General features: G+C 40.7%; 3 protein-coding genes and 1 non-coding gene across 9 annotated transcripts; all 4 read left to right on the top strand.

Moving 5' to 3' along the window:
- Positions 1-434: 434 nt before the first annotated feature.
- Positions 435-3,460, top strand: LOC4342159 (clathrin light chain 2-like). The gene is made up of 3 exons (NM_001421949.1): positions 435-856; positions 2,408-2,561; positions 2,668-3,460. The coding sequence occupies exons 1-3, from the start codon at positions 561-563 to the stop codon at positions 3,091-3,093; spliced, it is 876 nt and encodes a 291-aa protein (NP_001408878.1). The 5' UTR covers positions 435-560; the 3' UTR covers positions 3,094-3,460.
- A 1,610-nt stretch (positions 3,461-5,070) lies between these two features.
- On the top strand, positions 5,071-7,798 carry LOC4342158 (uncharacterized). 2 transcript variants are annotated; one of them, XR_010742068.1, is made up of 3 exons: positions 5,071-6,999; positions 7,092-7,182; positions 7,389-7,798. XR_010742068.1 is itself a non-coding variant. In XM_015785478.3 (3 exons), exons 1-3 carry the CDS (start codon positions 5,111-5,113, stop codon positions 7,583-7,585), a joined length of 1,839 nt encoding a protein of 612 aa, XP_015640964.1. In that variant the 5' UTR covers positions 5,071-5,110; the 3' UTR covers positions 7,586-7,798. The 2 variants fall into 2 exon arrangements, 1 of the variants encoding a protein (XP_015640964.1); XM_015785478.3 differs by having other exon boundaries at positions 5,071-6,661.
- A 136-nt stretch (positions 7,799-7,934) lies between these two features.
- On the top strand, positions 7,935-8,006 carry TRNAP-UGG (transfer RNA proline (anticodon UGG)). Its single transcript has one exon. It is a non-coding gene; the product is annotated as a tRNA-Pro (tRNA).
- Positions 8,007-14,064: 6,058 nt separating this feature from the next.
- LOC9271593 (lysine-specific demethylase JMJ17) lies at positions 14,065-26,914 on the top strand. 5 transcript variants are annotated; one of them, XM_015787548.3, is made up of 33 exons: positions 14,065-15,530; positions 16,499-16,556; positions 17,096-17,218; positions 17,446-17,503; positions 17,578-17,714; positions 18,411-18,569; positions 18,653-18,739; positions 18,944-19,114; positions 19,394-19,546; positions 19,639-19,830; positions 19,923-19,988; positions 20,176-20,271; positions 20,427-20,513; positions 20,645-20,761; positions 20,832-21,039; positions 21,128-21,192; positions 21,649-21,707; positions 21,787-21,918; positions 21,994-22,150; positions 22,243-22,572; positions 23,087-23,269; positions 23,369-23,430; positions 23,602-23,677; positions 23,879-24,028; positions 24,105-24,229; positions 24,481-24,601; positions 24,675-24,748; positions 24,826-24,970; positions 25,098-25,247; positions 25,645-25,740; positions 25,819-25,914; positions 25,996-26,207; positions 26,525-26,914. In XM_015787548.3, exons 1-33 carry the CDS (start codon positions 14,065-14,067, stop codon positions 26,751-26,753), a joined length of 5,640 nt encoding a protein of 1,879 aa, XP_015643034.1. In that variant the 3' UTR covers positions 26,754-26,914. The 5 variants fall into 5 exon arrangements, with proteins under 5 accessions (XP_015643034.1, XP_066167768.1, XP_066167767.1 ...); XM_066311671.1 differs by having other exon boundaries at positions 19,370-19,546; XM_066311670.1 differs by having other exon boundaries at positions 19,370-19,546; positions 23,587-23,677.
- Positions 26,915-27,103: the final 189 nt, after the last annotated feature.

Genomic DNA, 27,103 nt, shown 5'->3' with positions numbered 1-27,103 from the left:
ATCTAGCATCAATATGAATATGGAAAATGCTAAAATGACTTACATTGTAAAATGGAGGGAGTATCATATTTCATCTTCACTCTAGCTTTAGTTCAAAAGTTTTTGGCCCTAGTGGCATTTTGAAGAATCTCTCTCTTCAATTATGCTAAAAGTATCATCTAACAAATTACCAATTTTTACAGTGTTTTCCATCCATGACACATTTTTATGATGCCTATCAGCAAATTATACAAATTTTAAGTGTACCATAGTAAATTTTGCTAATAAGACTCGACCACTTGTGAAGGGACACACAATGGACTTATTCCAATCCAAATTGACCCCTCCTTTTCCCAGCTCGAAATCAGGCCCGTAAACGGGAAATGGGCCGAATTGAAATAGCGTGAGGGGCAGTTCCGTCATCTTTTCCTCCGGCGACTGTTATACTCTGGCCACTTCCTTCCTTCTCCGCTGGATCGGATTCAGATCGGCACCCACCACCACCACCTTCCTTCCTTCTTCTCTCTTTCTCAGTCTCAGATCAGAATTATCAGATCCCGAGGGAGGGAGGAAGGGAGGCCATGGCCACCGCCTTTGACTCCCCGACCGCCTCGCCCGCCGCCTCTCCCTTCGACGACGACTCCTTCCTCCGCTTCGACGCCGCCGCGCCCGCTCCCGCGCCAGCGGACGCCTTCCCGCCATCACCGGAGCCCTACGCCTTCCGCCCCGACGCGCCCTCCCCCTTCGGTATGCCCGAGGCCAACGGCTCCCTCCACGACGACCCCTTCGCCGCCCCCGACAACGACAACGGACCCGTGCTCCCTCCGCCCAACCAGATGGGCGCTGACGAGGGCTTCCTGCTGCGCGAGTGGCGCCGGTACTTTCTCTTCTCTTCTCTCGTGCTAGATCTACCTGCCAATGGGTAGATCTGTCATGTTCATGTTCACCTAAACTGTTGCGAGTTGCCTGTCTTCTAGTCTGCTCACGACTAGTAGTATTTTCCATTTTTTCGGACAATGGAATCGATTTGCATCTGATACCTGATTCGCATCCTTTCATCTATACGATTTTTTTATCAGCACTAGCTGCCTTGTTAGCATGTGAATAAATTCATGATATCATCTACCAACATCTTCAACATGCTATTGCTTGTCCGTGTAGTATGATGTCAATAAATTAAACACCCGACATCAATAAGAAAATTTCATTACACTGTTGTTATTAAGTGCTGCAACATCTATCTTGCATCGTGACTCGTCAATGTGCTCAAATGGACTATTTCTACATGCTGCAACTTCACCTCACAATGTTCTAAATTTCAGGCATGCTGAGATTACAAAATCATTTAAATAGGCCGTCATGAATCTCATGATGCCACTGCTGTATGACGTTATAACAAGCCTAAAGTTTGATATCCTGTGCATGAGTTCATTTACAGCCTTTTACGATCCAAAACATCTTGTCTGTGCTATAACAAGGCTAGCCTAGTGGGGCAGTTACAAAATCAATGACCAAAACATTGAGTTGAACAGGAGGGAATATGTTGCTCATAATTACCACAAGACATCTATATTTATCGGAATTATCTTTTGGTAACTTGCTTCATGGATTATGACATTGATGATATCTACCTAGAAACATCCAACCGTATATGTTGTTTCAACTTTGGTGTTGCATCCTGTTTCTTCTGTTAATATCTCTGAGTGTTGGGCTTTTGTGGTGTTTGTCCCTTTTGCTATTTCCGCATGGGCCTTAGGGCATCAACTTTTGGTTTGAGAAACTATAAATGAGCAGTGTAATTCATGTATAACAGGGGTTGTTACAAAGATCATTAGTCCTTTTTCAAACTTTTGACTCTGATGGGTAGCTGACCATTCTTGAAATGAAAGTGACCGTGTGTATTCTTGCTGCAGCAAGCTTGGCATGGTTGCAATTTTAAATGTTTCTTCGTTCTGTGTGGTCTGCGAGCCCTTAAACCTCTTTTGTATCGCTGGCATCCCCAGCTGAACTGTTTATCTGCTTTCTATAAAAGCAGGGCCATTGGCCTTTTCTCTAAAAAAACTTATGATAGGCAGCTGACCATGGAACAGTATGTTTGTCATGGAGATTGTTGGTTTTTTGTTTGCAGACTATAGAACAGGTGTGTTGCTTAGAGAGCAACAGTGGTTACATGTTTTGATTGGGTTCTCTATCATGTATTCTTACAATTGTGCTGTCACACAATTCATTATCACTTTTAGTGATTGTTTAAAATGTGAGAATCCAAAGAGTGGCCTATCTCTTGAAATTGTTCTACCTTTGGTCGATTTCTTTTACCAGAATATTCCAGTTGCATCATAGGACTTGCATAGAGGTGACCGCTAGATTTTTTTAATGCTCGATGCCATATATCCTTTTGCAAGTAGATGCTGACACCAATTCTGAACAGTCAAAATGCAATCCTTCTGGAGGAAAAGGAGAAGAAGGAAAAGGAGATGAGGAATCAAATCATCCTTGATGCCAAAGAATTCAAGAAGGCATTTGTTGAGAAGCGAAAGCTGAACGTTGAGACAAGCAAGGATCAAAACCGAGAAAGGGAGAAGGTAGGCTCTTTGTATCATAATGCTCCTGTGTATCCTCTATTGATTTGTGGCCAACATATTTACCTGATAGCTCTCTGTTTTTCTTCTTGTCCATCTTGTGTTCCAGCTTTACCTGGCCAATCAGGAGAAGTTCCATGCTGGCGCAGACAAGCAGTACTGGAAGGCGATATCAGAACTGATCCCACATGAGATTGCAAACATTGAGAAGAGAGGAGCAAAGAAAGACAAGGATAAGGAGAAAAAGCCTGGGATTGTTGTGATCCAGGGCCCAAAGCCTGGGAAGCCCACTGACATGTCACGGATGCGTCAGATATTGCTGAAGCTGAAGCACACTCCCCCTCCACATATGAAGCCACCTCCCCCTCCCGCTGCAGCCACCGGTAAGGATGGTGCTGCAGGAAAGGATGGAGCCAAGGTAGCTGCGGCAGCTAGCAAGGACGCCTCTGCCAATGGCAGTGTTCCAGAGATGGAGAAGGCCGCTGCTGCAGCAGCACCTGCAGCAGCAGCAACTGAACCCATTGCTGCTGCCTGAGTGATAACGGCTTGGCTCAGCTGCTAATGGTTTCCTGTAGGACACAGAGGAGAAGGCAGAGTGTCTGGCACGGATGTGCGCCACGTATGGTGTAGCGTTGTTTTTGTTAAGAAAGTGTTGTGTTGTGTTGGGACCTTGATTCGTTGCTACATATATTGTTATTGCATTTTGTAGAGAAAAGATGAGAGGGGATATATCCTGGCAATAATAAGTTAAATCTGTTGTATTAGGATGTGCGTGATTGTGTGATGTTGTGACGGTGGTTGTACTATTTTCCAGGTTGTCGGATTTTGGTAAACTCAACTGTGTATTTTATTTGCATATATTATTATTATTATTATTATTATTATTATTATTATTATTATTATTATTATTATTATTATTATTATTATTATTATTATTATTATTATTATTATTATTAATTCTACTTGTGTATATCGATGCTTTGGGGCTTTTTATCCTTTGGTTACTGGAGAGAATATCTGAAGTCATGCTTTTGAGCACTGGAGGGAATATTGGCAAGCACATATCTCTATGGTGGTAGACCGGTAGTATAGTATTGTAGTATAAGCGATGTATGAAATTGAAGGTGGGGTTGGGATTATTGCTTGTTTTCCTGGATTTAAATTTTGAAGTATGTATGTCTCTATAATGTATGTAAATGAGATTAATTCCAGCAGTGCGCCGATGAGACTATGACATTGATGCAAAGCTGAAATTATGCAAAATGTGTGTGCGTCTTAATCATTGGATGAAGAATAGGGGGTGCTTGAGAGGGTCTGCCGCACTTCGCTACGGAATCACTAAGTAAACTTTAATATATTAGTTATTAACAACAAATAAATCTGGATTGCCAAACAGGTGGGCTTGTAGGTAAAATATTAGGTTGGCCAAATTTTGCATCGCAAAAGGCAGAATGTAAGAAAAATTTGATGAAAAGTCATGATTTATCAATACTAATTATGAAAGAAACTAAATAATATCCCATGTATGGATGAATATATGTTGATTATTATAAAAATGATGGATACATATTTTGAATTTTGTGGAAATAAAATGAGGGGTGATAACATTTTGTACAATTTAATAAATTGTAGTTTACTCTTCTGAAATTAGAACTATGCCACTCTCATCACGATTTTCGTTAAACACCACTATTAGCCACAAATGTCCATCCTCCTAACCATTAAAGGAGAAAGAAACACCTTCATCCTCCTCGCCATTAGCAACCTCCACCTCATCGGATTTCCTTGTTGACAACCCAGATGCATGTTGTATCTCCTCATAGGCGGCATCCAAATGGTTGCACAACCATAGTAGCAGGAAAGGTGGTATACCAGGAGGAGGGAACACCACCAACCACGAGCCGAGCCTTTGCTCCTCCTCCGGCACCTAGTACTACATGTAGGAGTTAGGGGCAGAATTTCCATGGCCCGGGGCAGGGTTCCCACCATCGGCGACACTAATAAATTAGGATATTGTGATTTCTTTGGGAGTTTGGAGGTGGGAGGGTTGGATTTTTTTTGACCGAGAGTTTTCTTGAATCTATAGATCTAATGCAACCATGTGCTTGTTTGAAATTTGAAACTGCATGATTTACTTAGTGTATTGGAGCCGGTACTCGTGTTCGGCAAGGACGATGATCTCGGTGACCATGGATGTCGCCGCATGGACACGGTTGGGGCTGACGGAGGTGTTTGATGGAAATCGTGATGGATTGACACGGTTATAATTTAAAAAGAATAATATTTGATGGTATTCACCCGATTTTACTAATAGTAATAGTATTTTTTAAAATTGGTAAAAGTTGTAATGACATGGATCGAACTAACCCTTGGATTGAAGCTCTAAATTGCAAAACATTGCTTTTTTTTAATATTTTACTACTAGCAAGCAAGCATATCTGCTCGCTGACATGTAGGCCCCACGACATCACATGTTAGTGAGCTCAATTGGGAGACGGAGAGACCGGGGGAGGAGGCCCAAATTTCCAATCCAACACTGAGATGCGAGTGAAATGGCAACGAGCTCCACCGCCACCATCATCGCCGCCTCCTCCTCCCCGCAGCCGCAGCCTCTCTTCCTCCTCCTCCGGCTAAGGAGCAGGGCCAGACCCGGGGCTCGCCTGAGAGCTGCCGCTGCCCGCTGCTCCTCCTACAACGGTTGGGCCGACCTCGCCGCCGAGCCCGACCTCCCCTTCCCCCTCCAGCCATCTCATGCCCTGCTCCCGCTCCTTCTCCTCCCCATCGCTGCCCTCTCCCTCCCCCGCCTCCCTCCCCTCCCCCTCCTCGCCGCCGCCTTCTCCGCCGGATTCGCCACCAGGCACCTCGCCCCCTCTCCCTCTCCCACCCACTCCCGTCGCCTCGCTGCCCTCCTCGCCGATCTTGACGCCCAGCTCCGCGCCCTCAGCTCCTCCTCCTCCTCCACCGCCGACCCGAGTCTTCTCCTCGACGTCGCCAATCAACTCCGCGATGCCGCCCGCCTAGCTGCCCAAGGCACCATGCTCGGGGATGCGGTCAAGGAGGCCGCCGGTTATTTTGCTGCCTTCAGCTCGCCACGGAAGAAGCCCAAGACTGCTGCGGCGGCGGCGCTCAGCCTGGAAACGCCTAGTCCTCAGGACGACGGCAACGGTGGTCTATTGGCTTCAGCAACAAATGCTACCACGAAACGCACTCAAGGCAAGCCACTGGACTCACCTAGTGCTAGTGGTGGGACTAGGACTGGGCTGGGTGACATGCTTCCATTCGACATGGATATCCATCCATTGGATGATGCAGGGTTCAGTGCTCACAGTAAGCAAGATGATGATGCTGATGATGGAGTGGAGCGATTAGTGTCCAAGCACAGGTATGGGCGTCACACCGATTCTTTTCAACAAGGCAGACTTGCCACTGAGTCCATGGAGTCGCCTTTGCTAGAGAGGACGCTCGAAATTCGGGACAGATCCTACAAGTTGAAGATTGAGAGCTGCCGCGGTAACAAGAGTCAATCAAATGAAGCACAACAGAGGCCGTCTCATCACACTACTACTTCTGATAATATAGATGATGAAAGTAATGCCGTGGATTCAGATGGCGACGAGTTCAGCCACAATGTCATTGAGGCAGCAGAGATTTTGAGGAAGGCGAGGGAATGCATGATGGCCAGAGATGATGAAGAGACTGCAGATGCGCTGCTGTACAAATCAGCCAGGCTTCTTTCCACAGCTGTTGCTTTGAGGCCATCAAGTTTAGTAGCGGTGGGTCAGCTAGGGAACACCTACCTACTCCATGGAGAGCTCAAGCTCAAGGTTAGTCGCGAGCTGAGAACACTCTTGGCCAATACCGGTGCTCTTCTAAATGGAAGAGACCGCGTCTCACGGTCCAGGAAGCTGGACAGAAGAATCTTAAGCAGAGAAAACATTTCGTCTGCCTTAGTTGATGTTTGTGAAGAGTGTGAAAGCCTTCTTGTTGAGGCTGGGAGAAGCTATCGGATGGCCCTATCGATTGATTCTGGTGACGTCAAGGCACTGTACAATTGGGGACTAGCACTTATCTTTCGTGCCCAGCTACTTGCTGATATCGGACCGGTATGGACATGAATTCACTTGTACCAACTATGTTGACGGTCACAAAACAAGCTGCTATGTGGTCTGCATCACTTGATATATCAATTGTACAGTGCCTTGATGCAGCCTAGTGTGTGTGTATATATATATACACACACACACTAGGCTGCATCACTTGATATACTATCGTCTGTGATGTGATGCTGGACTGTTTCTATCTGTAGAACAGGAGGATCTTTTTAGTTCTTACGGCCATTTTAACTTAGAGAAAGTTCAATACCTCAGTAAACTATGGAGTACGTCAAATACTAGCATACATTTCTGTCTTCTTTTATTGAGTGACCAATCCTAGATCTAAGGTTAATCTTTGCACTTCCTTCTATGCAGTTGTATTTATACTTTTTTCTGTGCTAGACTGCTAGTTATATTTACCTAAAAAAAACTGATGCAGGAAGCAGCAATTGATGCTGACCGAGTTTATTTGGCTGCAATCGATAAATTTGATGCGATGTTGTCCAAAAGCAACACATATGCTCCGGAAGGTTCGGTAACACTATGATGTTCATACTCTTGTCCAATATTCATCTAGCATTTCCTTCTTGTACAAAAGGATAAGCTCATCTCATCTATTGAGTGTTAGGAGCATCAGATATAACATAAGTAACATCTGATATAACATGAGTAACATCTGCGGGTCTTTTCATGCGGTTGCTCCTGGTGTTCAAGAAAAATTGGTTTTGCTTTGCAGCTCTCTACAGATGGGGCATTGCACTGCAGCAGCGATCCTATCTCCGTTCTGGAAACAACAAGGAGAAGATGAGGCTCCTGGAGCAGGCAAAGAGTATGTTTGAAGACGTTCTGTATGTAGAAGCAGATAACAAGACGGTAAGAGAAGCGCTATCGTCATGCATAGCAGAGCTCAACTACCATGGGCGATGGTTATAACCAAATTTGGTTGCGGGAAATGCTTCTTGTGTGGAGTTTGATGATCCCTATTTTGTTGTCAATTGTCGTTGTACGCCTTCTTTCGTTTCCTACGTGCAATTGGTATTCTGCCTTACCGAGTTACCGGTAAGTTGTGAATCTAGGATACTACTGTATTTGAGTATCAAATAAAACAATAAATAAATAAAAGCGATTGTGTGAATTCAGGGAGCACCCGGTTGTATTGTTTTGGTGAAGAAATAGCACTGACAAGTGACAACGCCCGGTACTAGTAGTGCTAATTGAAGAAATAGCATTGATAGCATTGACTATTGTTATGAAAAATTTCTATAATTTTGAAATCAGAAATGGGCGTTTGGTCTAGTGGTATGATTCTCGCTTTGGGTGCGAGAGGTCCCGAGTTCGATTCTCGGAACGCCCCTATTGCATAAATACGATCAATTTTTTATATTTTTTATATCAACCTTTACGATAAATTTTCGGGTTTTGAACTTTGTGAAAAGTTGTTATCAACCTTTACGGTAAAATTTCCGGTTTTAAACTTTGTGAAAAGTTGTTATAGGGATGTCCGGTTTTAAAATTTGTGAAAAGTTGTTATAGGATGTGAAAGTGTGAATATCAAAATTTCCCTACCAAAATACTCCCTCCATCCGATTCTCTCTAACCCACTGAATACTAAAGTTTAACATGCAAATATACTACATCGTCATCCATTAATAATCATTACATTTAAACATCATGCAAGCATGTTATATTATATATAAATTTTATAGCTTTTCAAATGCAAACATGTTAAATCATCATCTCACATAATTCATATAATATTTCAATATATTTATTCATTTTTTATAAAAGTAAAGTCCATCACCGATCCTTAAACTTGTACCGATGTGTCATTCCGGTCCCTAAACTCGCAAATCGAATGTTCAGGTTCTCAAACTTGTTCGACTATGTCATCCTAGTCCCTAAACTTGCAGATCACTTGTTTAGGTCCTCCAACTTGTTCAGTTGTGTCACCCCGGTCACTAAACTTGGATTTGAATATCATCTAAGTCAAATAGGACAGTCTAAAGACTTTATATTTAAAAATAATTCATAACTTTTTCATGTGAGCTCTAATGAAGACAAACTTTATATCAAAATTGTAGCACTCGACACGATCTACAATTTTGTAGTTGAATTTTTTTATTTTAAGTCATGTTTTGTCCCAAAATGTAATTTTAAAATTAAAATTTCAAAATCTATAAACATGCAACAATATTTTGGGATCTAAACAGTTTTAATTCAAAAACTTCTCAACTACAAAGTTGTAGGTCGCGTCGAGGGCTACAATTTTGATATAAAGTTTGTCTTCATTAGAGCTCACATGAAAAAGTTATGAATTATTTTTTTATATAAAGTTTTTAGACCGTCCTGTTTAGGGACCGGGATGACACAGTCGAACAAGTTTGAGGACCTGAACGGTTGATTTGCGAGTTTAGGGACCGGGATAACACAATGGTACAAGTTTAGGGACAGGTGATGGACTTTACTCTTTTTATAATATCTTTTATACCTATATAGTTCATTCTAACTCCTAAATCCTCTCTTGCTATAAAGTTAGAGCCCACTAAATTCTAAAGCTTAACATGTAAAGATGCCACATCACCATCCACTAGCAATCACTACATTTAAATATCATGCAAATATGGCTGTGTTTAGTTCCACGCTAAAATTGGAAGTTTGACTAAAATTGGAAGTTTGGAGAAAAAATTGGAAGTTTATGTGTGTAGGAAAGTTTTGATGTAATGGAAAAGTTGGAAGTTTGAAGAAAAAATTGGGAACTAAACTCGGCCTATGTTATATTATCTATATTTTTTATTAAGTTTTATAGCTTTTCAAATGCAAGCATGTTAAATCATAATCTCACATAATTCACATAATATTTCAATACGTGTCTTCATCTTTTTTATATAATATCTTATATATACCTATATAGTTCATCATACCTCTTAATTTAGTTAATGTGCTGTCTCTCTCTTCTCTCTCATTAAGCCACATCACATCAATTGTTTTATTCTTAAATAATTATATATGGTTCAAATTATCTTCTTCCCTTTCTTTTCTTATTAAGTCTTGTCAACTCAATTGTTTTTAACCCTTAAATGATTAATAATCTATGCTCCAAACTATCTCCTTTATTTTTCTTCTCTCGTAAAGTCACATCAATTTACTTTTGCATTTGAATCATCATTTTATATATTATTTAAATTTAAATTATCATAAACCACATCAACTTACGTAAATTTATATTGTCTAGCTATCTTACACATTACTTTTACTTAGTGCTATCATACAAAACTCTTGCAACAACGCGCGGGGTTTCACATAGTTTATATGACGCCACAAGCCAAACCAAAATATAAGAATTTTCACATGGCTATGTAAAAACAGTTAGCCCACCAATATTGAGTTTTCACAACTAAATAAATACGATCAATTTTATACCAACATTTCACAACAATTCGTCTTGCAGGCTGTGAAATTGTAAATATCAATATTTGCCTACTGAAATACTCCCTCCATCCCGATTTATATGATGCCATAAGTCAACCCAAAATGAGTCAAAATGTATGATGTTGCATGTAGCGAACAATGCAGGGGAATTGTGTTCTAGCCATGGCCTCTGACGGGCGATGCAAAGTCATTTGCATGTCGTTATCGTGATCCATTTGGTCACCTTGAATTGCCTCCTGCTGGTGCCTGCTTGCTACCATGGTGGTAGTGGCCGATGATACACTCATTAGCGTCATGTAGCCACCATCCTCGTTGTACATGATGGAAAATCGGTGTTGTGTTTCGGAGAGGCATTGTTGATGCTTCTGAGGCCATGCCACTATTGCAGTTACATCGCATGTGCTCGCCGCCACCGTCGAGAAAAAGTTGTGTGTGCCAGTGGCGGCGACCCCTGAGGTTGAGATAGTGGAGTTGTTTGTAGGTTGTGCACCACCGTGTTCACCGTGCACTACAAGAATCTATTTAATCTATGATAAAAAAATTCGTCATGGATCACTGAAAATTCGTCACAGGAATTTGTCTGTGACGATTCTACTTATCGTCATCTATTGAGCGTCACAGATTAAATCTACCGACGTTTTCTCTGAAATCGTCACGGATCAGCACAATCTATGACGTTTTTTAACCGTCATAAAACTCTTCTGGGCTCGTGTAGTCCAGCCCAGGCCCAACCTTTGTGACGAAATTAAACGTCACAGATGGTTGCCACGTGGCGGCCAACATGGCAGATGACGTGGTCACTGACACATGTGTGCTGACGTGTCACTGATGACGTGGCAGCTAATGTCAGCAGTTTTTTATACAGCCCATTATTTTTTAACGGCCCATTAATTATTTAGCAGTGGCCCATTATTTTTTTTAGAATTGACCCATTTTAAAATAGGCCCACTTTAGATCTAGGCCCATTTCAAAACTGGCCCATTTTATCAACCAACTATCAGATCAAAGCCCAATAAACAGGCCCATTAAATTTGAACCCACCAAATTCAATTCAATTTCTCATACATCTCATATTCAAACCTAATAACATATACCATCTCAGATTCAACTAATAACAGATACAATCAGAATACAACAGAATTCAAACAATAGTTTATCTCAGATTCAACCTAATAATAGATAGTCTCAGATACTCTGCTTCCAAAATTAAACAATAGTTCCACAGCAAGCAACAAAAATTTGTGTAGCAGAACTTGCAGCACCAAAAAACACGTGTGGTCCTGTCATGTTTGCACCACTCGTGAAAGTGACCGTGTGTACGTGTTCTACATTCCCACGGTGGTAGTGTGCAGTGGTGTCACGGTGGCGTCGTACACATTGTCACCGAGCTGCAAGGCGATGCAGCCGATGTCGTAACAAAAAAAATGGAGGCGGCTGCTGCCGACACCTTGAGGCTCTTGGTACCGCGGGTTCCTCCTACTGCGGTCACGAGCATGCTGCTCCAGGGCCACTGCCACACCTCGACTACCACATGTTATCCTAGGCCATAGCCACATCTCTCTCCACGGTCGATATGGGGGCACCAAGCAGAGATAAGGCCAGCAGCGACGTGGGAGAGACGGCAAGAGAGCTGCTGTTAAGGCTAGGGATGAAAACGGAGCGGCTAGAATAATACTCCTACCATATTCGTTTTCATATCTTTTGCCAGGTGCAGAAAATAAATACAAATAGCTCCGATATGAAAACAACACAAATTATCTCGAATGCGAATAAGGATCGAATATGATCAGACACGAATACATGAACATTTTTTTCTCGGAACACGAAAACCACCTCAACTTCTAATAGAAACAAAAATATCATCATATATAATTAGCTCATTTTATATAAATTATAGTATAATTTATAACATATTTAAAAGTTTAAATAATATTAATAGTGTGGAATAGTGTTAAGAAATTATTGACAAAAAAATCGAACACACCGGCCTAGGAGATCTGCTTAGCTCCAGTGCAGGTCCAAATATGATGAGATGCGGGCGTGCCAGTCAGTTTGATCCTGCAACTGACAAGATATGCAAATAGTAGATCAAAACAGCCAATCGGCTGACAAGCCGATGGAGTAGTTCCAGCAGATAGCCGATAATAGCCGATGCCGATACCAGCCGATAGCGATAGGGTTTAAGCAATCGGCTATATGTCCAATGTAGATAATGATATAAAGGCAATCGGCTACTGATAATAAAATATAACAATAATATCCAATATAAACCAATCGGCTAGCAATGATATGATAAATAAGCATCGATCCAAAGGTTAAAGCACACATCGGCTGGAGGTCCGATGTCATGAAATTCATAAGATTAGATTAAACAATGAAACCTTTGTTGTCATCGGCTAAATCCAACTTATATGTATATGCAATCCTCATGAGCCGATGCAACGTCCAGATAACTCACCGGCTGAAACCCCGATGAAACCCTTATTGGCAATCAATAAGCAGGCTAGAGATTATGGTTCTAAACTTAACTGATGCAGCACTAAGTATGAAAAGAAACGCAATATCTAGACAATCAAGCTGTTGACTGAGTTTTCAAGGTGGTAGATGTCTAAGCTAATCTAATCTAGCAAGGCGATTTAGCCGATACCGGCAGAAACCCTAAAACGAGAGACAGCCGATAGAGCTAAATTGATATGCTAGGACTAGATTAATAGAGACATATGATAAATAGCCAGGCAAATATATCATCCAAACCACAGTAATCCAAGAGGTCAAATGTACTGATGCAGCCTTAAACGACGCAGACGTAGACGATACAATTGCCTGGACCGGCGGAACATTAGACTTATCCCTTCGCCGGAGATCGAAGACGATGCAGCCCCGCGTTGGGTGCCAAGTTCCGCCGGAACGTAAAAACAAAAGTAGAAGTAAAAAGGGTGGCGATGCGCCAAATTGTATTGATCGTGAAGATAGATTACAATGACCCCGGGTGTACATATTTATACCCATGGGTTGATACAAGTCCTTGTCAGACAAGAAAGAAACCTTCCTAAAGATAAAAGGAAAAGATAAAGTCCTTATAGGACACTAAACACACTTTCCTAAAGATAAAAGGAAACCAACAAACTATTCCTATTTAATAGATAACTTGCCATGCAGCATTCTCTTTAAACTCGGTCACTTATGGATAAGCTTCCGTTAGTAGATTGATTTTCTTAGCCAAATATAGCAGGAATCCGATTATTAGCGACTTGATAACTCCCATCGGCTGATCCCGAGATGCTGCAGCCGATAATGACTCTAAGCCGATGACGTCTTTGCCAATTACCAAATTTCACTGTTAACAGAAATGTGCTACTATTAAAATCGAAAAATATATATTGAAGATCGTAGAGTTATAAAGAAATGTGATATATCTCATGGCTTCAGCGGGTATCCGAATAACACAGTTCACCGTATATCCGTATCCGTTGGAAATCTTGATACGTATTTGTATTCGTATACAGGAGAAAATATATGTACTCATATCAAAATCCGAAGTATCCGAGAATTATCCGCCCTGAAAGGTATCCATATTTGTTTTTCTTCGGAGAATTATCCAAACTATTTGCTCCATTTTTATCCCTAGTTAAGGTGACGCTGAGAAGATGGTGAGAGCCAGCGTTAAGGGAGATGTCCGCGACGTTCTCCTCCTCGCTGTCGAAGGTCTCGGCTGCGGAACGGTGTGGATGACGTAGGTATGAAACGAGATAAAAGATAAGTTGGTACAATTACTATGTTCTTAGTTTTGTTAAACATGTCTAAAACGTAAAATTTGCATTGGACCATTGTAAGACCTAAATTTGTTTTTTAGTTTTGAATTGTTTGTTATTTTAGGGGAGAAAAGCTGAAATTTAATCATGAAATGGTTTTACTCCCTGCTCCACTCACTCCAGCATGCTAGTCTAGTCTAGTTGTAGCAAAAACCAAAATGTAGAGGGGCCATGGTGGAAAAAGATGTTCCCGGCCCCACCCCATCTTCTTCCTCCTCGCGTCGCGGCGCTTCCCCTCTCCCCACGGCCGGAACCCTAACTCCGGCGATGGGGATCTCCGCCGCAGCCAGAGGCAGCGGCGTTGGATCTTCCGTCCCTGAGGCTCCGGTGTTCCGCCCCACGGAGGAGGAGTTCGGCGACCCCCTGGCGTACGTGGCCCGTATCCGGCCCCTCGCCGAGCCATACGGCATCTGCCGCATCGTCCCGCCGCCCTCCTGGTCTCCTCCCCCGGCACTCGACGTCTGCACCCTCTCTTTCCCCACAAAGAGGCAGCCCATCCACCGCCTCCTCGCCCGCCTCGCCCCCGCTGATCCCGACACCTTCCTCCTCGATTACCGCCGTTTCCTCCACCGACACCGAGGCCGCAAGAAGCCAAAGCCAAAGTTGCCTGCCCTCTCCGACGGACGCCCGCTCGACCTCTGCCGCCTTTTCCACGCTGTCAAGCGCTTCGGCGGCTACGACGGCGCCTGCGCGGGGAAGCGCTGGGCCGACGTGCTCCGCCTCGTTGATGACAAGGCGCCGAGGCATGCCTTCTCCGTCTCCGAGCACGTCATCGCGCAGCTCTATTATGAGCATCTCTATCAATATGAGCACTTCACAAACAGATTGCCATCACAATCACATGATGATCAACCGCCGGTTTCTGCTTCCTCTGCTAATATTAGTATTAGGCGCCAGAAGAAAAGGCTTAGGAAAACCAGCAACACAATGGGACACTGTGGAGGCAGCACTAGTGCCAAAACTGCAGCATCTGCTCCCAAGCAGAAAAGGAGAAAGGTTGATGCAACGGCTACTGTGGTCAATGAGGCAATGGATCAGGTCTGTGAGCAGTGTAATAGTGGCTTGCATGGGGAAGTCATGCTGCTCTGTGATCGCTGTGATAAGGGATGGCATCTATATTGCTTGTCTCCACCACTCGAGAGTGTGCCTCCGGGAAACTGGTATTGCTCAGAGTGCATGAACTCTGATAGGAATTGTTTTGGATTTGTCCACAGGAGGAAGACTTGCCAAGTTGAAACTTTCCGGAAATTTGAGGAGAGGGTGAGAAAAAGGTGGTTTGGACACAAGAATCCCAGTCGTGTTCAGGTTGAGAAGCAATTTTGGGAGATTGTAGAGGGAAAGGTAGGAGAGCTTGAGGTTATGTATGGGAGTGATTTGGACACTTCAATTTATGGAAGTGGGTTTCCTCGCCTTTGTGATCCCGTGCCATCGTCGGTGGACCCAGTTATGTGGCACAAGTATTGCTCGAGCCCATGGAATCTGAATAATTTCCCAAACCTACCAGGCTCAGTTCTTCAGACAGTCCGGGATAACATTGCTGGTGTAATGGTCCCTTGGCTCTACATAGGGATGCTGTTTTCATCATTTTGTTGGCATGTTGAGGATCATTGCTTTTATTCGATTAATTATTTACATTGGTATGCAAATCCCCCTTCAAACTGTTAAGCATTTGTACTATTGCGTGTTGCTTCATCCATGCCTGCCCTCTACGCAGTTATTTACTATTAAAAATTTATAATTTTGGGTAACATGCAAACTTGTCAACCTGTCAATATGGATAAACAAGATTTGGTAACATGCAAACTTGTTAACTGTGGCTATTTTTCCTGGTTGGCTAGTTCGTAGCATGGTGCGTTAGCTCGATTGATGATTTAACAACTTGCTCCTAAAGAGTGTTCTCATTGTGTTGTTTGATCATGAACTGCTTAATAATGATTTATAGGTCATCTGATGTCTAATCATAGAGCCGCTGTGAGTGCTAGTCTTTTTCACCTACACAGTTACTCCATGCACGTGTAAGTGAAGGATGTTAATGCATTTATCTAGGACACCCACACCAAAAGTTTGTGTACATAGGATGTTTACGTAAAAGAGTTTATGCACTTAGATGGGACAGCAACAGTTTGCTGTAGTATTAAGCTCGATTGGAACAAAGTGAGGAGAGAGGAATGATGCATGAGTCATGTAGGAAATCAAATATTAATAAATCATAGAGTGAAACATGATTCCTATCTGGTGCATCTGATTTGAACTTCTGTATGTTTTAAGTTATTAGCGTTGGGGTTTGTTCAGATTACCCGGATTTCTGATTATGGTTGTTGAAGTCGTAAAGTTAAGTTGAGTTGCTCCGTATACCGACTTGGTGACTACCTGAACTAGTCTTTGAATTAACTAAGTCTATACAACTACACTACACATACCGGTCGCTTCTACTTCTAGTCTGCTTGTACTTTTTAGCTCTGCTCAATTGTGTGGGTAATTCAATCAGTCTGATCTTATGTGAGAATTGTATGTTTGGAACCTGTCGCGTTCTTTTGTGAAGATTTGAGCATACACTTACTGTTCATCATGAGGGTACAATGTGATTATCTGTTATATGTTTCAGGGGTGAGCCGAAATGTTGGTATGGGGTACCTGGAGCAGAAGCAAATGCTTTTGAGAAGGTATATTTTACTATGATAGGGCACAGGCATCCTGGTTTCCTATAATTTTGACATTAATTGTTTATATGTGCAAAGATCGATTGCACACCTAAGGACTACACTTTCTTTTCTTTTCCTTTTTTTGCATGGTTTCGTAAATTTCATCTTTGCTGTAGAACCGGTGGCAATTGCTATTGTGCTTCTGTTTTTGAGCTATGCTGAATTCCTGGTACATTTTTCACTGAAAAGATCTTACCCATGGTGTTTTTTGGTTAAATTTTGAAGAAACTAAAAACAAAAAGCTGCTTACCATAGCCAGCGAGATGTCTATTTCATGGTTCCTTCCTTCTTGATAGCTTCTGTATACAAGTGGCTTCTAGAGATAACTACAGACATGCACTGCAGCTTTATAGATGAGTGAGGAAACTCTATGTAGTCGATAACATTTTCACTTTTTATGATACAGCACTGCAGCTCTTGACAATGACTTATGAATATGAATGAATCAGGCAACACTGAGACTTGTTATGTTAGAATACTTAACCTTTTGTGATCTGCAGGTTATGCGCAATGCTTTGCCTGATCTATTTGATGCACAGCCTGACCTGCTTTTTCACCTTGTCACGATGCTGAGTCCATCGATTTTACAAGCAAATGGTGTTCCTGTTTATAGTGTGATACAGGTTAGTGGAGACTTTGTTAGACTAATATTTTGAACACAAAATTTTCGTGAACTATGACATGGTGATCACATTGTTCCATGCACGTTCTGTCAAAGACTAAAAGTGCATGCTGCTGGTTGCAACTGCTTTCATTCATCTGTTTTATGGAATTTGAATCTAGAGTGAAGTTCTGACTTCTGAAATACAACTAAAAGATTTAACTTGATTATTTTATTGGCATTTTTCAGGAACCTGGTAACTTTGTGATTACTTTTCCTAGGTCATTCCATGGTGGTTTCAATTTTGGTAATACAGGCTTAAGTCATTTCTTTATCATTTATTATTCCATTCAAAATCTGAGATGTACCACTCATTTTCAGGTTTAAATTGTGCTGAGGCTGTAAATTTTGCTCCTGCCGATTGGTTACCTCATGGTGGCATTGGTGCTGAACTATATCGCCTGTACCGTAAAGCACCTGTTTTGTCACATGAGGAGCTTTTGTATGTGGTTGCAAAGGTCAAAGAATAGCTGCCATTAGTTATTGGTTTCTTTGTTTCTGTATTTAGTTTAATTTGATTGTTCTGCTATGCTGTTCTTTTTTGTTTCTAGTAAGAAAACCTCACTTGTTGTAAAATTGATCTACTACAATCCTTGTTTGTTAATTGGAATTTCAGCCAATCGCTTTCTGTAGGCTATGTTTTGTCGTTAACACCAATTGTGTTGTAAAAGAATAAACATCTGAGGCATTACCGCATCAGTCCGCTATCATATAAAACACAAGTGCTGAAGAGTTTGGTTGTCCTTGGCTGCTTTACCACCAGGATGTAAAATAGCGTTTTAGCTTGTTGCTGTATACATACAATGCTCCGCGAAATCACTAGTGGCCATGAGATGCTCCTTAATATTTCACTTTGTGGTGGGGCAATTGAGACACTACTCTTACAAAGTTGTATTGTATTCTGTTGAACAATGAAGATCTTCCAAGTTATGGCACTGGCTCTAGTACCATTATGCTGAGGAAGTTCCCACCCAGAATTAATATCATAGTAAATAGTTTGGGAATGCTTGAATACAACTTTTTCTGCTCTCTGAATGAACCTTCATTGTTGAGTTGTCAGGTTTTACATTATCTTATTTGATACATAACCCTCTATTCTGAGTAATCATAGCCACCATTTACAAGCCTCTAAATGCTCATATTATGTTGGACAGAACGGCGTGGACAATGAATCACTTCCCTACTTACAAGGAGAAATAGAGAGGCTATTTGTGAAGGAGAAAAAATGTCGTGAGGAGCTATGGATTACTGGGATTGTCAAATCCAATCTGATGCCACCGAAGAATAATCCAAACTTCATTGGAAGTGAAGAGGTAGACCTACTAGTATATCGCCATCTCATGTCATGGTAACTTCATCAGTGCCTTTTGAACCCATTCCACATTTTATTATGCAGGACCCTACATGCATTATTTGTCGCCAGTATCTGTATCTCTCTGCTGTTTCTTGTAACTGTAGGCTGTCTTCGTATGTTTGCCTTGAGGTTTGTCTTTCTTCAACCATTGTTTTACATGTTTAGTTGTTAACTTCATGTTTTTTTGAGTTTCATTCTGCTATTTCCAAACTTGAGCATATATGTAAATGACAACTTCTATTTAAGGATTTCATCTTATGCAGTGACATTGACAGTGCACTCATCCCATTGATATTAGCCAAGTTTATTAAGAGCATTTTCTCTTTTTCCCAGCACTGGAAGCACCTTTGTGAATGCAGTCCAGAGAAACATCGCTTACTTTACCGCCATACCCTTGCAGAGTTGGGTGATTTAGTTTGTGAGGTCTCAAAGGCTAATCTACCAAGGGAGAATGTTAAGCAGAACTCCCTTTTACATAGTGATGTTTTTTTGCCAACGAGAAAGGTTCGTTATTGACTTTAGTTTACTGTTTTATCTATTACGTAATCTGTTTGAAATATTTTAATTTGCTTATCCATAAATGCATGGGATGATTTGCCCACTTCCTTAAATTTTGGTCAATTATTGGTTCCTTTCATTTGATTTCATGACCGTCTGATTCTGTGAATAGAAAACTATGTGTTGCTATATCCCAGATCTTGTTCTTGTTAACACCACCTTGATTATCAATGCCTTAGTTTCCTTATCTTCCTTTGATAGGGTGTTTTATCTGCTCATTTCCAGGACAAAGATCAGTATATGTCATATACACAACTTGCAGAAGACTGGCTTTCAAAAGCTGACCATATTCTCCATATGCCATTTTTAGATACTGCATATGCCACTGCCTTAGAAGATGCTGAACAGTTTCTTTGGGGTGATCATAATATGGATTCTGTATGTTTCTTCTACCGAGCATGCTGTGACTTGCCTACCAGTCTTCAACAATTGAATGTCTTGTATTAAATTTGGTACTGTGTGCTTCTTAGGTGCGGAATATGTCAGCAAAATTAATAGAAGGTAGGAAATGGGCTTCCAGTGTTAGAAAATGCCTCTCTCAAATTGATGGCTTTCTTCATTGTAAAGAGAATTGTTCCGAGAAAGTAAATTATGTGGAAATCAAAGAATTAGCTGCTGTAAGATGCAAACCATGTTATGAACCAAGTCTTGCACAATTGCAGGTATGTAAAACCCAGAACTCTTGTTGGCCTTATTGAAAGACACTAAAGTTTATTATGTTGTGTTAATTCCCCTTCCCTCTTTTCTGTTGAAGGTATATGTGGACAAAGGAGAAATAATGATTAATGAGATAAACAATGCATTATCATCTCGCTCAAAGGTAAACTTATTTCCAGCTATTGTTAGTTTTAATCAGACCTTTTTTTTTCAAAACTAACTAAAAGTGGGAACATGTAAGAAAGAAACAAACAAAAAAGATACATTATGATTTTAAAAATTCTTCCACCTTCTGTTTTGTGTGTTTTGTGGATATGTTGACAGATGTTTCTTTACTGATATGTTTCTAGGTTGATTACTTGGAAACACTGTACTCTAGGGCTTTAGAGTTCCCGGTTGAACTAACAGAAACATCAGCACTGTCTTGTGAGATTTCTTCCGCAAAGGTGTGGACTCTATACCAATGGTCGAAAAAAACTGATCTGATTGCTGTTCCATGCTAGTCAAGTTTTTCTTCCATTTTAAATTTCTAAGGGATGTGTTTTTTGTTAACATTTTTGTTCCTTAACTATTGGTTATTTACATTTCATCTGTGCTGCAGTCCTGGTTGAAGAAAGCATGTGATTGCCTTGAACAGAATAAACGGGGCATCGTCGACATAGATTTCCTAAATGAACTGAAATCTGAGGTTTGTTTTTCCCAGTAAATTATCTTCCAGCTGCCATTTTAAAGTTAACCTCGTTCACTCTGCCCTTCATACATTTCTGCACAAATTGTTACTCTATTGGTGATCGTTTGATAATATCTGCATCTTGATAGATGGTGTGCCTTCGAGTGTTAGTTCCAGAAATTAATCTTGTTTCTGAGCTGTGGAAAGAAGCTGAAGCATGGAGAATACGTTGTCGATCCTACCTCCAAGACCCCCCCAGCCTTAAGGTTGCCACACCTCCCTGCCTTTGTTTTACTAAATTTAAATTTAAACAGTCTTCCGTGGCAAATATTCCAGGAGTTGGAGAGCTTCCTTCTTGTGGTGGATGGTGCCAACTTCAGTATTCCAGAGCTGAACATTCTGATGCAACGGTATTCAGGTGCTTGCTCATGGGTCAATCATGCTAATAACATAGTCGGCAAACTTCTTGAAAGGAATGATTATGACAACATTGTTGAGGAGTTGACTGGCATTCTGAAGGATGGAGAATCACTAGGAGTAAAAGGCATGTTGTGTAATTTGTTTTTCTCTTTACGGTGATTGTTGTATTGGAAATGTTGGATTGTTGTTAACGAGAATGTTCTTCTACACAGTTGAGGAATTTTCCGTTGTTGAGGAAGAGCTAAAGAAATCCTTCTGCAGGAAGCAAGCATCCGAGGTATGTCTTTTAAGACATTGCAAATGGGAGTAATAACACATGCGATGTGGTTTGTTCCTTGACAAAGCTATATCTTTACTTCTTTAGCAGACATCTAGAATTCTACATATCACATTATCAGACTGACGTTGATTGTTACAAACCTTGGAATATGTAGCTCTTGCCTGATGAGTGCACACTAGAAAAATTCTCAGTGTATAGCAGCCTCAAACTATTAAAAGTGAATCACAGATAAGGATAAAACTTGACCAAAAATTCAAACTAGAATCCACTTGTTATGCCAGAGTCCAAAGGTTATAAATATGTTGTCGGGTCCTAACTAGGGAAGTTGTAATACCATTTATTTTTCTGTCACATAAATAACGATGTTTGGTATTGTTTAAGGCATCATTCATGGTGAATCCTTTTTAATGATTAGTTGCTGTATTGATCACATAACATCCAAGCATGTAACAGGCTCTTGCAACACAAACATCTATGGAGGTGGTCAAAGAAGTGCTGAAAGAAGCTTCCATGTAAGTTCAATTGGCTTGTCCTTCGTCCTATACTGTATAGAACGACATTTTGCTTTGTCTCAGTTTTATTGTTTGCCAGATTAACCATTGAAGAGGAGCAACCATTTGTTGATCTGTCCCATAACCTCAAAGCTGCCATCACTTGGGAAGAGAAGGCTAGCTTTATTCTTGAGCACTCAGCTGCTCTCCCTGAGTTTGAAAACCATATTCTGTAAGGGTTCATGGAGATCTATATTCTTATGCTATTGAATCAGATGATTTTTCCTATTGAATCATCCAATTTCAGGTGCTCAGAGAACATACATGTTATCCTTCCATCTGAACTGGATATGAAAGCAGAGGTTGCTACTGCTAAGTTGTGGATGGACAAATGTCAGGCCTATCTGAGGCCTAGAAGTGATAAACCTGCATCTGGAGGTTTTCTTAATGTTGATGACCTAAAGGTTCATGTTCATACATATGGTTCAGTAATATGTTTAATTATTTATAGTACCTATAGATATTTAGATAACTCTTGTTCTTCATGGATTCACAGGATTTAATCGGCCAGCCTGCAAGTATGAAAGTCATTCTTGACACTTCTGCAATTAATTCTGTTCTCAACAATGTCATAGAATGGGAGCATAATTCACTAAGTCTGATACACAGTTCAAGATCCTTACTGGATTCAAATGTAATCGACTCTACTATTGATCCACTTAAAAGAAAACTAGAGGAGCTGCAAGATAAAATTAATGCAGAAATAGAAAAAGGACTATCTCTCGGTTTTGAATTTAAGGTTGTTCATGAGCTGAAGGATTCTTTTTTCACACTTGGATGGATATTGAATGCATTGTCTTTCTGCGGTGTGACTCCTTTGTTGCAGGTGATTGTTCTTCTCATGCATGGTGTCACCATTCTAACTATTAATCTTTGCACCTACCATTTGAATTCGTTATTTGCTTGAAATTTATAGTAGGCTACCATAAGATTGTTTTTGTGATGTCTATTTTTATGCCTTTTCTGTTATTGTCTTGATGAGCTGCTCTCTTCTCCCCCCCCCAACAAACACACACACCATGTATCGCTGTGCACTATTCATTCTGGAAGTGTTCGTTCTGACATGTCCTCAGTGTTGCGTTTCTTAGAGGTTAGATAAGGTAACCGCCCCATCCGCAGTATTGAGAGTTCTATTTTCTATATGCATACCTCGATGATCCACACTTGACCTTTCTAGTTACTACGTAAATTGTATGGTAAATTTTGTATCATTTGTTGTTTTCACATGATAGTTTTTCGTTATATACCTTCAATGTCATGTAAAGCATATTGGTGTTGCTGGATGCAAGAGCATAAAGTTTTATATTCCCTTGTGTAAACAAATAAAATTGACCTTTCAGGATGCTGAAAAATTAATTCAACAAGCTGTCAACCTTCCTGCCTCATTGTCGGATTGTTCCTTAGCTGAACTATTGGTGAGGGGATCATCTTGGCTAAGAAAAGCACTTATGTTTCTTCCTGGTTCAGAAATGTCTGAAACATCCAGATTGTTAAATGTTGAAAATATTTTAGCGGAGTATAAGGCAAGTATTTCAAAGTTCAAACTGATATATCTCATTTTCCATGCACTTGTTGGTGATCAGGTCTTTAGTTTCAATTGCATTATATTTTGCCTGTCACAGGAAATTGCTGTTCCTTATCCTATGATGATTGCCAAACTTGAGGATGCTATCAACAAGCACAAGTAAATTATCCCTACCCAAATGCTTATGCTAAACATTTCAGCCTTATACATGGGCATAAGCATGAATATTGAGTACTTGTTGTTATGTCGAAGCTGAACTACACTACTGCAGATATATTTGAAATTATTGACAGACTATACTAACATTTAACATAGCTTCCTTCCTTCCAGTTCATGGGCAGAACAATGCAATGCCTTCTTCATGTTTCCTGATCATCAATCTTGGGATGGACTATTAAGCTTGAGAGTATGTTATTTGCATTATTTTGTATCAATATACTGAATTCCATATGCACCGTGCTTTGTTACCTCTGTAACATTTACATGAAGCACATGTTTTTGAAACATAGCTGCAATTTTTGTGGCTTACTGCTATTTGCTTAGCTTTGGAACTCTCCTATTGTATTGGATATCTTGTGCTTACCTCATGATGCTCCAACCTTTATAGGACAGTGGTCAGTCTGTGGCATTCGATTGTACTGAGATGGATAAGGTGGTTGCTGAGATTAAAAAGATCGAGGAGTGGCTTACTCACTGCCACTGTACTCTGTTTCCTGATGGCAATAACAGTGATTCTTTGCTCTCCGCGCTTCTGAAGGTTGGTTTCTGTTTTAAGGTTTGCTGTGTCTCAATGCTTGGCAAATTATTTGACTGTTTGGATTTTGTTTTCTCAGATTAGAGGATCAATGGACAATGCTTGTATGTTATATTCCGACTGTAACCAGAAAGGATTATGTGCCATCTGCTCTTGTGATGTGGGAGATCATATTACCCCTAGATGTATGATATGTCAAGCGAGGTAATATACATGTGTCTGGATTGATTTTCCATAGCTTGAAGATCCAAAAGTAGAATATTTTGCTATGCTTATTACAATTCCCTTGTCATTCTGTTCAAAAAACCCACTCAAAGATGTAAGCTAGTATAAAGTCAAGGGAGCTGAATAATCCAGTGAAACTCTCTCTATTTATTCTTAGCATCACATGCTATTTTGTTTCATTCGTTTTATCATTTTTTTATTGCCTGGTGACTCAATGATTGATTAAGCAGGTATCATAGCTCCTGTGTCGAACCACTGCCTGCTTCTACACAAGTGACTCGTGAATGGACCTGTCCTTTTTGCTTTCATTTAGAAAGTGGGGACCCATTACAGAATAGACTACAGGAGAAGGTAACTATTTGTTATAAATCTGATAAAGGCAATGATTAGGGCTATAGTATGGTGATGATTTTAAATGTAACAGATATCTAAAGGGAATCGTCCAGCACTTCCTGCATTAATCGGGCTCCGCTCTTTTGCCAAGGGTTTCTATTCAGGGTAATTTAAAATAAAAATTTAAGAAATAATTCCCTTCCTTACTCTGGTTGACGAAAACCCATTTTTTTCTTTCACAGGATTGAGGAGTTGGATTTATTAGAAGAAATTGCTGAGAAAGCTCATAAATTTAAGTCCTACCTTATGCAAATATTGCATGATGCAGACTCTTACCATGGAGAAGATCTTAGTGTCATGCACAGATCTCTTTTGATTGCTCTAAAGGTGATCATCACCCGTCTTATCACTACTTTTGACAAGTAATCATGCACCTTAGGTGTTCCCTGTAAGATGATGGGAAATGGGAATGTGCTACTGTTGTTCACTACATCTTTGCCATTCTTTTTTGTAGGCAACATCGGCTGCTGGCTTATATGATCACCAGATCAGTTGCAGAATTGAGTCAATGTTGAGCAGATATTCCTGGAAAAAACGAATACATATTCTCTTGTGTGGTGGAAAAAAGATACCGATCCAACAAGTACTGATGCTTGATAATGAGGTAATACAGTTGGTGTATAATACAAAAAAAGGTATTGTTAGGCCATTCAATTGGGTATTCAATAATGAATGGAGCAGCAGATGGCTCCCACCACAACCACAACATGTTAGGTGCTTCGTGATCATAGTTTGGTACTTAAGTGGACTACTAAGACATGGAGAGAATAACAGTTCAGCTGAGACTGCCGCGAAGACAAATTGTGTGTGTCATTTATTATGGTTCTAATCTAATGACAATGTTTATTCAGGACTAAGTCATACCTTTTTTAACCTGAACATCTTTGGCCCTGGCATAGTTCATCATTTACTGCCATATTGTTTTTCCTGCAGACTGCAGTGTTAATTTAATTCTGAATTTAGCTCTGCCTGCTATATCATTTAATGCGTTGATGTTTCAGGGTTCAAGTTTAGAGATATGTGGTGAAGATTTCTTCAAGTTGGAGATTAATAAAATAAAGGAAACTAGTCTGCAGTGGCTGGCCAAAGCAGAAAAGGTGAGATACGAGTTTCTTTTGCTACATGTTTCCTTGGGATGAAAATGAAACTAAGCGGACCTTAAAACTGTCCTGTAGACTACACTTGATTCTGGTAAGCTCGCCCTTGACCTTGTGTATGGACTTATTATTGAAGGCGAAAGTCTTACTGTGCATGTTGAGAAGGAACTGAAGGTACATGCTGTTCATTGTTTGATTCATGATTGCTGGGGTGTTGTGTTGGTTCTCTTTTACACTAACAGAATTCCATTGCAGTTACTACGAGACCGCAGTGTTCTATATTGCATTTGCCGTAAGCCATATGATAATAGGGCCATGATCGCATGTGATCAATGTGACGAATGGTATCATTTTGATTGTATCAAATTGCATGGACCCCCTCCAAAAACATTCTATTGCCCTGCATGCCGTCCTAATAATGGCGGAGAGTATATATCACTTCCATGCTTAGCCCATGAGGACGATAGGTATGTCGATTATTTTCCTCCGTTTCATTCTGCTCTTTAAGTTTGGCGATTGATCTATAGATGTAGGTATCGGTATAGATGTGTTCTATTGGAGCAATGGATTAAGAAAGTTCCAAAGAATGGTGGCAGCTGGACTAGAAAAAAAATGTATCCAGTGTTGCTTGCTGGCAATGGAATACTGCTACTTGTGAGATGGAACAGATGGCATGATAAACAAAAGCGCCCACATTATAAATGATTTAATGTTTCGTGGTTGCTCATCCTATGTATGTGGCTTGGTTATCTCCTATATGACATTTTTTTCCCCATCTCTATAGATCAACGACCGAAGCAGGACCTCACACCCCTCCGGCATCTTGTGAAGCAGCAGGAAGAGTGGGAGCTATCCAGTGCAACAGTAGTAGCCAATGGGAGAAAACACATGTAAGGGTCGATTTAATAAAACTTCTACGTTGTCATAGCGAAACTGACAGCTCGTGGAGAGAAAGCAAAAGGGTTCTCCATCGAACAGCTAGAAGACGTAGTAATTTTTTAGGGCTGTTATGATATTTACATCAATCTTCTCTTGTCAGCTTTAGGTATCTCATTTTTAACATGAAAATTCTTGAGGCAATTCTTTTATTATGATCTGGTGCTGTCAATGGATGTATTGCGGTTTGAACCTTAAGTACTTTACTATTAATCAAATATTTGTAGCTTGCCAGAGAGATCTCTGCTCTCTTGTACTTAGGTCATGGCAGTGCTGCGCTGGATTCAATATGAGAACATTAAGCTTGTAGCATTCGACTGCAACATGACAAGTTTTTATCATGTAATTAGTTTCTAGGTCGGTATATACGCACCCGTGTAAAACAATAGTCCAAATGGTTTCTAGTCTCGGCACCGCAACAATTCTT

The sequence above is a fragment of the Oryza sativa genome, chromosome 6, assembly GCF_034140825.1.
Source record: "Oryza sativa Japonica Group chromosome 6, ASM3414082v1".
NCBI lineage: Eukaryota > Viridiplantae > Streptophyta > Magnoliopsida > Poales > Poaceae > Oryza > Oryza sativa.
This window is presented reverse-complemented; position numbering and strand designations above follow the sequence as displayed.

Coding starts and splice junctions, on each gene's coding strand:
- LOC4342159 (NM_001421949.1), top strand. CDS start 561: ATGGCCACCGCCTTTGACTCCCCGACCGCCTCGCCCGCCGCCTCTCCC. Junction 857..2,407: donor CTGCTGCGCGAGTGGCGCCG/GTACTTTCTCTT, acceptor AATTCTGAACAG/TCAAAATGCAATCCTTCTGG. Junction 2,562..2,667: donor AAAACCGAGAAAGGGAGAAG/GTAGGCTCTTTG, acceptor CTTGTGTTCCAG/CTTTACCTGGCCAATCAGGA.
- LOC4342158 (XM_015785478.3), top strand. CDS start 5,111: ATGGCAACGAGCTCCACCGCCACCATCATCGCCGCCTCCTCCTCCCCG. Junction 6,662..7,091: donor TACTTGCTGATATCGGACCG/GTATGGACATGA, acceptor AAACTGATGCAG/GAAGCAGCAATTGATGCTGA. Junction 7,183..7,388: donor CAACACATATGCTCCGGAAG/GTTCGGTAACAC, acceptor TTTGCTTTGCAG/CTCTCTACAGATGGGGCATT.
- LOC9271593 (XM_066311668.1), top strand. CDS start 14,065: ATGGTGGAAAAAGATGTTCCCGGCCCCACCCCATCTTCTTCCTCCTCG. Junction 20,272..20,426: donor GTGAGATTTCTTCCGCAAAG/GTGTGGACTCTA, acceptor TCTGTGCTGCAG/TCCTGGTTGAAGAAAGCATG. Junction 24,749..24,825: donor GCCAAGGGTTTCTATTCAGG/GTAATTTAAAAT, acceptor TTTCTTTCACAG/GATTGAGGAGTTGGATTTAT.